General features: G+C 46.3%; 2 protein-coding genes across 12 annotated transcripts in view; one reads left to right on the top strand and one right to left on the bottom strand.

Moving 5' to 3' along the window:
• Ncf2 (neutrophil cytosolic factor 2) overlaps positions 1-9,156 on the top strand; it is a 30,676-nt gene extending 21,520 nt beyond the window's left edge. The window contains exons 8-15 of the mRNA XM_021198328.1: positions 357-498; positions 682-750; positions 1,625-1,700; positions 3,269-3,294; positions 3,732-3,883; positions 4,024-4,135; positions 6,399-6,576; positions 8,914-9,156. Of these exons, the coding sequence (XP_021053987.1) occupies positions 357-498; positions 682-750; positions 1,625-1,700; positions 3,269-3,294; positions 3,732-3,883; positions 4,024-4,135; positions 6,399-6,576; positions 8,914-9,026 (868 nt within the window). The 3' untranslated portion in view covers positions 9,027-9,156. The remainder of the gene's footprint in view (positions 1-356; positions 499-681; positions 751-1,624; positions 1,701-3,268; positions 3,295-3,731; positions 3,884-4,023; positions 4,136-6,398; positions 6,577-8,913) is intronic.
• Smg7 (SMG7 nonsense mediated mRNA decay factor) overlaps positions 9,064-12,382 on the bottom strand; it is a 60,749-nt gene continuing 57,430 nt past the window's right edge. For 3 of the 11 annotated variants that reach the window (XM_029539257.1, XM_021198937.2, XM_029539255.1), the window contains one exon: positions 9,066-12,219. In XM_029539257.1, coding sequence (XP_029395117.1) covers positions 12,106-12,219 — 114 coding nt within the window. In that variant the 3' untranslated portion in view covers positions 9,066-12,105. Of the gene's footprint in view, positions 12,220-12,382 lie in introns of all 11 variants that reach the window. The other 8 variants (XM_029539256.1, XM_029539261.1, XM_021198938.2 and 5 more) reach the window with 5 other exon arrangements.

Below are 12,382 nucleotides of genomic sequence, written 5' to 3' on the forward strand. Positions count from 1 at the left end.
GTAATGGGTGTGTGTGTGTGTGTGTGTGTGTGTGTGTGTGTGTGGTACACAGAGTGTTCAATTCATTAAGTACTAAGGAACTTATTCAGGATCTGCTGCCACACCACAGGCTACAAGAGTTACAAGCACGTTGTGCGAGAGTTACAAGCACGTTGTGCGGTGTGTTCAGCTGTTACATGAGCATCATCACATTTGTGTATGTAGGTGTAGGAGAAGCATAGGGCACACAAGGCTTCACCCATCTCTTGGGTTCTTGGATCCCATCAAGGTGTTCCCTGGGACAAGGGGAACTCCTGTGTGTTCCAGAACACACGTCCACGCTGAATGGTGGGCTCAGGCTTCTGTGTACCTCTCAGGGCTCTGGAAGGCGAGGCACACCGTGTGTTGTTTGGCTTTGTGCCAGAGACGCCAGAAGAGCTACAGGTCATGCCTGGGAACATCGTCTTTGTCTTGAAGAAGGGCAGTGATAACTGGGCCACAGTCATGTTCAATGGACAGGTATGGGGGTGGGGGACGCGTGGCTCCAGGGAGATGCTAAGGGCATAGAGACAGTACCTGCTGTATTATTTGCAGAACTCCCAAGGGTAATGTCCCTACCCGTGGCTGCAGGCTGTTCTATGCTCTGGGTACTAATGAGTCTTTGTTTTCCCTTCTGGATTCTGGAATGTGACCCTTCTGCAGAAGGGGCTTGTCCCTTGCAACTACCTGGAGCCGGTTGAGCTTCGGATTCACCCTCAGTCGCAGCCTCAGGTACTGTTGTGCTGAGGCCTACCTAGCCTGTTTCTCTCACCTGTCACACAACTCTCGAAAGGGATGGCCTCCCCGTCATGGAAGAAAGACTCAACAGTTCTGGGCCACTCTAGCTGGTATCAGATGCCCAGAGCTGAGCCTGTGTCGAGTGGAGGCAACAGTTATTCTACTGGACTGGCCCACCTCTGTGAGTTCTCCTGGTCAGGAAGACTTAGGCAGCAAAGCCTAACGGTTAGGGCTAGGTATTACCAAGCCCGTCTCTTCAGGGAGAACAGTCAGCTTGTTTGGTTGGTATTGTTTGGTTGGTAGTGCCATTGAGAAGGAAAGTAAGGGTTGGGGATGTAGCTCCAATGGGAGAGCACTCACATAGCATGCATGAAGCCGTAGGCTCAATCCTCAGCGCGGCACAAGTCAGACGGGAAGCCATATGCTCCTAACACATGGGAAGTGGAGGCAGGGGGATCAGAAGTTTGTCATCCTTAGCTACTTGGCACTCTGATGACAGACAGCCTGTAGTCTCTCCTCACACTGACGAACAGCGTGTGCCGAGTCGTAGAATTGAGGTGCTTTGAAGGTGAAAATGTCCTGCCAATGGGAAATGGAATTTTCTCTTTCTCAGTAAGTTCTGCAGCTGAGACAGAAGTGTGCTGTGTCACCCGACACTGGTAGGTTTTCAACATGGCTGAAAAGATGGCAAAGGGTTTTTGTATGTGGGCGTTAGGGTTCTTATTGCTCCTGAGAATTTGTCCCTTTCCTGTGTCATCTCCCTGTGTCATAGCGTTCCACTTTTAGGAAGCCATTTGCATCCAGCTTCTTTCCAAGGAAACCCTCTCATGCTTTTGTCTGACCTTTTGTTTCCTTTTGCCACCTCCAGGAAGATACCTCTCCGGAATCCGATATTCCACCACCTCCTAATTCTAGTCCCCCAGGAAGACTCCAGTTGTCACCAGGTTGGTGGCCCTGGGGAAGGAGCAAGCTCTCTCAGATGCTTCATGAAAACCGACAGCTGTTTTCAGAGCCATTTAGAAAATTCCCTTGCTTTACCCAGCATGCACCTTGTTTTACCCAGCATGCACCTTGCTTTATGACTACATTTTCCCAGAGCCCTGTCTTGCCTGCACCATCCATCATCCCACTGAAACACAATGGCAGTGACCTGCTTAGAAATGAGTGCAGGTAAAGGGGCCATCAGTGGCCATCATCAGAGCAGTCACCAGATGATCCTTTGTTAACTACCTAAAGCCAGCGGGAGGAGAAAGGCTGCAGCAAGCGCATTTTCACACCTCAGCTCTTGTCAAACCACTGAGTTGCACATGGCTGCAGAGCCGAGCCCTCATGGCTTGAACAAAGGCCCACTGGATGGTGTGGATGGGAAATCTTCCCAGAAGGACTTCTCATAATCTGGGGTGGGAAAATGATGACTCTTTGTTCCTCGTGAGCTTCAGCAGAGCCATCCTGCGCACGACCACCCAATGACCAAAAACTGCTTTGGTGGCCCTCCCCTGCATACTTATTTGGAAAGCTGCAAACCTACAGAGAAGTTGGAGGCGGGGTACACTGAGTGCCACAACACTCTTCACTTAAACACAGCAGCTCTGGGCCAGCCAGGTGACTCCACAGTCAAAGACACTTGCTGCACAGTCCTTGTGGCCTGAGTACAATTACAGAGCCTCCATAAAGCAGGAACTGGAGAATCAGCAACACAAAGGAGCTGGCCTCTGGCCTCTGTGCATGTCAGGGCATGTGCCCTTGCATCACATGCACACAATAAGACAAACATTTTAAATGGAACAACACATCAGTTATTAACATTTTACTTCATGCATTTGGTTTGTTCTCTATGCCTCCTCCCCTGGGAGCCACTTAAATATAAGTTAAGAGACCCATGATCAACCCTGCCTAGATAGAAGTCCCCTGTGAACAAGCATGGCTTCTGCCTACAGAGTGCACTTCTCATCCTGAACATCTGCCCTTGAGAGATGTCACCTTCTCCACATGTAAATGCCTTGGTGGCCCCGTCCAGTGTCCCTCATAGGTTTTTTCTTACCTTTTCTGTCTGGAGGACACAACACTGGAAAACTTGGGGTACCTGGCTGCTAGGCCTTTGATTGATGTTAGCAAAAGTTCCCAAGGGATTCGAATAATCAGCTGCACAGAGGTTTTTACATCCTCAGTAGTAGTAAACAGCCTCAGACTTCTCTTATACACACACTGCTGTGTTAACATATACAAAACAGGGCCATGAAATGGTAATCATCTTTCTGGTGCTTCTGCCTGGGGCCTGGGCTCATCACACATCTGTCTTCCCTCTGTCTTGGATCCTCCTGGCTCAGCTGGCCTTTGAGCCAGTCGCCATAGTTACCTCCCTGCAGCTCCCTGGAAGCAGACCCCAGCTCTGCTCACACATTTGTGCCCTCTATACTCCTCCAGATCCACCCTGGATGTGAAAGGGTAGGGAGATGGGCATTGTGGGTGGCAGGTGCCACTGTGAGTACTCACCATCTCCTTTTCCATTTAGGTCACAAGCAAAAAGAAGAGCCCAAGGTAAGTTTTTCCTTCTGTTTCCAAGTGGAGAAGATGGGTGAGCATGGCTTGTCTAGTGTGGGATCTCTCCTAAGACTATGGAATATCAAAGGGTTGAACCAGTTGCTACCTGGAGCTCCGTCTACACACGTCATCCTAGCCCCTAGCTGGACACATAGCTCAGTAGAAACTTCTGTCTCAGTGCGTTGGACTGGAGCCCTATGAAGGACTCTCAGGGAATGCAGAAATGGGCTGTTTGTTTATTAATATACAGTTGTTTATTGATTTTTTTAACTTATTAAATTTATTATTAACTGGTAAAAACCAGTTGTTTATTAAACCCCCACTTCCCCTGGGGCGCTCCTGGTGCCTAAACACAAAGTGGTGGGAGGCTGTGGTGGTCCAGGATGCTGTCAACATCCTCAGCACTAAGGTGTTCTTCCTTCCTCCTACCTCAGGAAGTGAAGCTCAGCGTGCCTATGCCTTACATGATCAAGGTGCATTACAAATACACAGTGGTCATGGAGACGCAGCTCGGCCTCCCCTACAGCCAGCTTCGGAAAATGGTGTCTAAGAAGCTGGAGCTCTTGCCAGAACACACTAAACTGAGGTAAACCCCACGAAGCCGGCAGCTGGGGATGCAGCAGGGTGGATGATGGGGTGGGTGAGTCTTGTCTGATGCAGATGGGATCATGGGATGTTTCTGTGTTGATGCTTTCTGCCTTGGTCCTTCTCCATCATCCCTAACAGCTACCAGCGTCGGGACAGCTCTGAGCTTATGCTCCTGTCGGAAGAAAGCATGAAGGATGCCTGGGGCCAAGTGAAAAACTACTGTCTGACTCTTTGGTGTGAGCATACAGTGGTGAGTGGAGGGGGCCGGGCACCTAAGGCCATTTCCAACATCTCCTGCATGTCACACATTGGCTTAGTGATGGGGACACTGTGGCTTACAGGCTCATCCAGTTATAGCAGGCATCCGATAGCAGTTATAGAGGGCTTCGGATGAGTGCAGCCCAGAAGAGCACAGCAAGCGTCCAGCTGCCTCCACTAGACTGGCTGGGTCAAGGACGGTGGCCATCACTTGCAACAAGGACAGGCCTGAAGATACAGCTGAGCTAAGCTCGTAGCTGCTCTTCACCTTAGGTTCCTATGAGGAACATTTGAGGATGAGAGGTAACAGTGAGCACTTATTTCACAAAGGAGTATTAGTCTCTTCCTGAGAGCTGGCATCTCCTGAGAGCTGCTCATGGTGACCCCAAGCCAAGTGCATTCTGGGAAGGAATTCTTAGAAGTTCCTAGTGTTCCTATACATACAGGCATATCACAGGTTATAACTTAGGAAATAAGGGAAAGGTCACGTGACCTGATCTAGACACCAGAGCTGCTCTGGGTGGGGTGGGTGGGTGGGGGTGGAGTGTCTGGCTCCATCACTGCCCTGCAGTGACAAGGCCAAGCTGTCTTACTAGCTGTGAAGACTAGACAGGACTCACACGACTTTAAAATGAGATTCTTAGGAGTCAGGAGAAAAGTTAGAGGTTAGGAGGGATAGTAACAGTGACAGTGGTGAGCGAACAGTTCCACTTTGTCCCTTAATTTCCAGAGAGAAGTTGCCACTTCTCATTTTGTCCCCCTAAGGTGACTCCATTTGCTTTCTGTCAGCCTATAAAGTGGATTTTAGACAGGCGTTTTTTATTCCTTTCGATTGTTAAATGGCATCTGCTGTATGGATAACTTCAATTTCCTCTGTCAGGAAACATTTGCCTAGAAAGGATTCTACTCTAAATGTGAATGCTCTCACTTAAAATCTTCAGAATTATTCCTTCAAGGAGGCTAATCTTTATCTATCTCTGTATACCGATCTCCCCCTAAACTCCCAACATGAGTCTTTGGAACTCCATCCAGGCTCATCATTTCAGATGTTCTTTGCCACTGTTGCCCATAGAGGCTGTTACCTTGTTCTTATCCACTAATTAGAAAAAGCAAAGCAAATTGCCATTCGCTGTGTGTCCACTTAGTGAAGTGACATGTATCAGCAGCCAGATTCCAGTACTTCCATGTCCCATGAACAGACCTGCTAGAGTAGTATTCAGTGGGCCAACTGTCACGATGTCACGCCCCCTCATTTCACTCTTAAGTTTCAACTTTTGGGTGTGGAAACAGGTTCAGAGACACTACACTGCTACTTAGGAACCCACAGCTAGTAAATGGGAGCAGGTATAAAAACCTAGGAATCTAGGACTGGGCTATAGAGATGGCTCAGCAGTTAATCGACTGCTCTTCCAGAGGACCCAGGCTCGATTCCTGGCACCCACATGGCAGCACCAGGCATGCACATGGTACACAGACATACATGCAAGCAAAACACATAAAATAGAAGACAAAACCCAAACTAGGTCAAGCCAAATCAAACCAGTGCAGACTCGGTGGGGCTATTTCCACCTCATTGGACCACCTTAAAGAAGACAGACAGCTAGGCATGGCACCACACAGTCATCTCCTAACTTAGAGGCTAAAGCAAGAAATATGACTTCCAGGCAACCCTGAGCTACTCAAGACTCTGTCTCAAAATATTTTTAAGTCATTCTGCAGCTTTAGAGAGTATCACACCTACCTAGAGCTAGCTCTTAGGAAAACTGTCTTAGTAGGTTTGAGATAGATCTTTAGTGTTTGTGCTATGAAAAAGGGGTGAATTCAATGCCTAGCTTAGTTAAGGATAGGAGAATGATCAGTAGGAATAGCCATTTGCTGTCTGGACTGATGACTTGAGCCCAGAACCCACATAGTGGGAGAGAAGTGACTTGTGAAAGTTGTCCTTTGATCTGCCCCCCCCCCCAAATATGATAAAAACTAGCTGAATTTATACCACAGACTGCCATTTGTGGCTCAAATTATTTCCCAATCTGTAAAGAACAATGCCCACCCTGGGACTGTTGTTAAGGTTTATTATGTAAGGCAATTTAAGGCTACATAGGGTTCTGCACACATTTCGGTTTCATTTACCCAAACATTCAGTATTCATAGAATGTCTTAGGCTTATAAGGAAGTATTGAGCATCAATTGCTTCCTTTAGTGGTTTTCAATATTTGCTGGCCACAAATGATTAAATAGGCCCCTTACCATTTCAGGGTGATCAAGGTTTTATTGATGAACCCAAGGAAAGGGACAACTCTGATGCCAGTAAGCAGACTACAGAGCCTCAGCCTAAGGAGGGGACCCAGGTGGTAGCAATCTTCAGTTATGAGGCTGCCCAGCCAGAAGACCTGGAATTTGTGGAAGGAGATGTAATCCTGGTACTGTCACATGGTAAGTGTTACCCCACGGCCACAGAATCAGAGGCATGCATGTATCAGCAAAACCAAAGTTAAGGGTAGACAAAGGAAAACATTAACTCTTAGCCAATGGTTTCAACTGACTTCCTAGCTTTTGGTAAGAGGAAGCAAAAGCAAGTGTGTGGCTTTCTCCTGTCCTTGACTTTACTTGGCACAAAATAATGACAACATACAGACTCTTCCAGAATGTAACTGGATGGAATTATTCTGTCTCTGCTAGAAACCATCAAGTACTTTCCAGAGAGAAGGGGAGGCCCATTCTGCTGCAGAAGCAGCCAACTGTCAGTGACTTACCTATTAGGAACCTAGGGATTACACGGTGACATGGGCAGGGAAGGTACTATTCATGTGAAAATCTGGGTGGCCACCATCTATATCTCTAACTCCAGCGCTCTGAGAGCAGACAGGCAGCTTGGTGGGGCTTGCTGAACCTCAGCTCCAGATTTAGAGAGTCCATTTTAAAGGAACAACAGATAGGACACTCAACTTTTTCTCACCTTTGTGTGTGCAGAGGCTCATACAACATATGCATGTGCACTCTCACTTGCAGGCACACACAACAATCTCTTCCCCACACAAAAGTGAAGAAGTAACTGAAGTCTTTGGTGATTCTCAAAGTTCATTATGCCTAAGCATCCTTTGACTGGTTAAGTTTTTTGGCTCAGATCTTCCAGATCTTTGGTCTAGGTCATTTGCACTTCTCAGCAGTTCCCAGGTGATCCTGGTCTAATTATGACCTGGAAGCACTGCTGTAATTCGGGTGAGCCTTATATCTCTATCTGTTCACGGATGCTGAGCATCAGTAATGTAAAGTAGCAGGGCTGCAGAGATGGCTCACGGTTTAGAGCACTGATTGCTCTTCCAGAGGTTCCGAGTTCAATTCCCAGCAACCACATGGTGGCTCATAACCATCTGTAATGGGATCTGACGCCTTCTGTGTGGTGTGTCTGAAGACAGCTACAGTATACTCATATACATAAAATAAATCTAAAAAAAAAAATAATGCACAGTAGCATACAGCTGATTAGAATAAGTGATTTCAATAGAGCAAGTGAGACTTGAAGCTTATCTGGAGAGAGTAGAGAAAAAAAGTTTTCTTTCAAAAGAAATTGGGAAATCAGTAAGGACTGGGCTTAAGAACTCAGCACCACTTTGTGACACACAAGAAAAATCTTTCATAGACACTATCCTATGACTCATGGAAGTCTAGGGTTTAAGCTGGAAGTAGCCCCCTGTGGTGGAACTCAAGGTAACAATGGGAGACAGAATTTGCCATAGATGGAGCTGGGAGTGAGTTCAACTGCTCCCAACAGTCACAAATGGTTTGTTCCATTTATAAAGTATTTCCTAAACTTTAATTTGTTTGTGACTTGCTGGGATTCTCTGCAGATAGACATTGGCTAAGACATTCTTAAAACCCAGGTGAACAAGATGCTTCCAACCCATACCCATCTACAAACAGGAAAGATGAAGATAGTGGTTTGCACTTGTCTCCAGAGAGAAGCTGGGGAAAACTAATGCCTGCTCACACTCCCACACTATTGATCTTTGTTTTTAATTTTTAAGACAGGGTCTCATTATGTAGCCCTGGTTGACCTGGAACTCAAGAAATCTACCTGCTTCTTTCTGTCTTCCAAGTGCTGGGATTAAATGTGTGCACCACTATGCTCTGCCCAACTATATAACTTCTGAAGGCACCAAGGTTCTAGTACCCAAAGATAACTTCAGAATGCTGCCGTGGTCTATCTACATAATAATGAACTTATGTGGTCCAATTCGATGAACGATTAAACTCTCTGAATAGCCTTGTCCTTAGTAAAAATGGAGACAATAGTAACTGTTACTGTGAGACCTGGTGTATATTTAGTAACAGTGCCTGTATTTTATTAAAAGCCTATTAACGAGCTATTAGAATGTATATTTTTTACAAATGTACTAAATCTATCACTAGCTCCAATTTTTAAGGCCTTGATGAACCTTAATTATGGCACTTACCAATTTGCCCTTTCATGTTATCAAAATGAATTCTAGCAGAGCTCAGATAAAATTGCTTCTTAAAAAAAAAAAAAAAAACTGACCTGAGGATTCATGTTCAGTCTTATTCATCCTACATTTTACTGTGTATTGATTACATCTACAACAGAAACCCGTTAAGTTGGTAAGTCTAATATTCACTTTAACCTCAAATTACTTTCCAGTTATTTTGCTGCCATAAATGGGAACATGGGATGACCAATAGGGTCGATGGACTACTCAAGATGGTACAGTATTTCCCGTTTTTAGTAATCAGTGTATATTTTGCTTTTACCAGTGAATGAAGAATGGCTGGAAGGGGAGTGCAAAGGAAAAGTTGGCATTTTCCCTAAGGCTTTTGTTGAAGGATGTGCAGCTAAGAATTTGGAAGGCATTCCCAGAGAAGTCTAGAATCTACGAAGCTAAAGGATTTTTTTTTTCCTTGCAAGACATACCCATCTCTGCTGTGCCACACACAGACACACCAGTTTGTAAATGTAGACTAACTTAACATTTCCCTATTAAAACTGAACCTGCCACATGGCAATATGACAACTCAGAAGGTTTCCTTACAGATGGAGAAGGGGGAGACAAATTTTCTGGAAGGGAAATGAAGGTTTGTGTGTGTGTGTTGGTGTATGTGTTGGCTATGTGAATGTACTTCAGAATTCCCAGAGCTACACACCAATGGGCACACCTTTCTGCTGGGAAAACAGGACAGCCAGTGTCCAAGTCCAACAGTTCAGTGGAAAAAACATTCTTTATTAATAGCTTGGGTTCCAGAAGCTCAAAGCAAATTTATATGTAATCCTGAAGGCATACACAGACAACTTATTAAGCAGACTGAATCAGGTTCCCATGAAGTACAACATCCAGTCCCAAGGAGAATGAAACTCTTAGAACGATAGCCCTTTATGTCTTCTCAGATGGACATTTATCATGCTCTTGGAACCTCTGGACAAACCACCCCACGGGTAACAGCCGTCACTGTTGGCTTTCATCGGATTCTATGACTTTTACAGGCCAGAGCACGCCTCTGCCTCCCGAGTGCTGGGATAAAGGCGTGCACCACCACTATCTGGCTATGGCAGACATTTTAAGCTAGCATTTCTAGAACAAGTCACTGGATGCTAAGAAAAGCAAAACCCATCCCCACGCCTATCCAGTTGTGGCCATCTTTGGTTCTTGCTGACAAGTGATCAGTTGAAGTTCTAAGTTGTATTTTTACTGCTTTATCCTTTAAGGTAGAATAAATCCTCTACACACAGATCTGGTTGGAGAGAACACGGTTTAATTAAAGGCAAAGCTGATTTCAGCAGCTGCAGATCTTGCACAGACAGACAGACGGGGGGGAAAAACAACCCCAAATCAAATCAAATCAAAACAAAACACGAAAGTTTATTACACAAAACCAGTTGATGAAGATTCTCCTCCCCTTCTTCATTACCCCACAGTGAGGATGGCAAGGCGAGGAACCCCGCCAAGAGAGTCATAAACATTCCAAACACCAAATTCTCATGCAGACTGGGGCTATAGCTGGGAAGTGGGTACTGCAGGGAGGGAACTGGTAAACCTGTTGGCTGGTCTAAGGTGCAAGAATCAGTGACATTTCCAACCTCGGAATGCTGCAGCTGTCTGAATGCAGAGCTTACATACACAAACTGGGTGAAGGTAGCAGGGAAGGGACAGGGAGAGGACAAAGATGGACACAGGGAAGGACTGGAGCAGCAGACAGTTTCTTTTGCCATTTAGTGAAGGGTTTCACTTTCAGACCTTTCAAAAACAAAACAAAACAAAACAAAAAGAAACCCAAATACCATGTCAAACTAAAAGAGCAATAGAGTAAGCCTGGGGCTTCAAGCACTCTTTCTGAAGAGCAATGAGCAATACCTTACCCCATCGCATTTCGGGGCTGCCCAGACCCCAGTGACACCTGGGCCTCCTGGATGTGCTTTGCTCTACAGCTGTCCTTCAGCTAAGCTCCACACTAATTCCCACACTTAGCCCTTGCCCTCTGGGAGAGTAGATAGCCATGTGTGGGACACACACACACACACACACACACACACACAACCTCCCAGAAAATAATCCCTACCCTAGCACAGCAAATGGACATTTAGATTGTTTCCATAATTTCCCATTAAAATATTACTTTTCCAGGAAATGACTAACAGAAATGCTGTCCGTTCTTCTGTTCCTACACAGAACATTTTCAGTCCTCTTTCCTCCTAATAAATATCAAATAGAGTTTATTCCTTTCTCTTGCCCTCTCCAAAGTGGCATTTGTTGTGTTTTCTTCTGTGCACAGTGTGCATCTGTCCCTGTGGCCTTCAACTTCATCCTCGAGGTGAAGGCCAGGAGCCCGTGACTGGGCAGAGCCCGGCTCCTCTGCAGCGATGCTCACATTGCCGCTTCCTTCCTCTTCAGACCGGCTTATTGGGCCCCAAGTGCTGGCCCCATGCTGCTGTTTCTTGGTGAGATGTTGTACACAGTAGGGAGAAAACAATGACTACGGTACAGCATATGGCTAAAGGGTGGAGACTGATGCAAGAGGCTGGGAAGCAGGATGGGTACACAAAAACCAACTCAACAAAAAGAACCACACTGAAAGCATCCACCTATTAAAATGGTTTCCAGGCCATGAATGGACTAGCCTGCCTTCTGAGACTGCTTGCTATGCTACTGCAAAGTGTAGGAATCAACCACATGAATTTGAAATCGTACAGCAGCCATCTGCTGGTCTAGGCCAGCAGTACTACCCACACTGCATCCTCGATTGGGGCTCGAGCACCTACAGAGTGAAGGGCATTTCCTGCTGGAGTTTCCAGGCTGGAGGAAGGCCTCTCCCAGAACCTTCTAAGAGGCCTTGTACCCTCCCTATGGAACACTCCCACTGGCTTAAGAGGTCAGTTCCCTGTCCTGTCACCACCGACCTCTCACAGGAGCAGCAAACGGGACTGTCTTTGCTCCACACTGACTAGAAATACGCCTGTGTATGGAAGAATTCAGTGTGATATTTTGCTACTGAGAGTATTAATAAAAGATGTTTAAGATTAATTTCAACTACATTCTCAGTCAGCAAAGCACTCATAATGGATTCCTATTTTATTCCCCAAAGAGGGAAAAAGGACTGAGAAGTTCCTATTGGCTTCTCCCATCTGCCTTCCCTCCTCAGCTTCCACTTCCCACGTGTTGGGGACATGCGCGGTGGAGAAGGTGAGAGGCGTGCTACAGTAACCGAGTGGGACAAACAGCAGCCCTCTCTCCCTCCGGAAAGCCCCGGGGGAACCAGAGTTCCTGATGGTTTGTTCTTTTTGTTGCACTGCGAACATTTCGTGCACACTCAGCGGGCTGGTGGAACACTTACACCCTCTCGACAGCAAGAAACAGACAAGAGGGCTGCCACCTGCAGAGACTGTGTGGGCCAGTCCTGCAAACCCAACATGCCATGGTTTATGGAGCCTTCATTCCCTGGGTCGCTCCTGTGGCCTCAGTGTGGAGGATTCATGGCACCTTGTCCCCGCTGCTGTTTCTGCTTCTGCTGCATTAACAACTGCTCGAGAGCGGAGGGTCCAGGATGCATCATGGAACTGGACCAGATAGACTGAAAAACAGCCCCAAACCTTGTCAGCAGAGGGCAGACGAGACGCTTTAGCTGTCTCACAGGGATTTGTTTTAAATCTCAGCCACCCATAAAGACAAATATGTCCTTTAAATCCCTCCTAAATGCCAATCAACTCAGCTCTAACAAATAGTCATCAAATTCT

The sequence above is a fragment of the Mus pahari genome, chromosome 5 (genome assembly GCF_900095145.1).
Source record: "Mus pahari chromosome 5, PAHARI_EIJ_v1.1, whole genome shotgun sequence".
NCBI classification, from domain to species: Eukaryota; Metazoa; Chordata; class Mammalia; order Rodentia; family Muridae; genus Mus; species Mus pahari.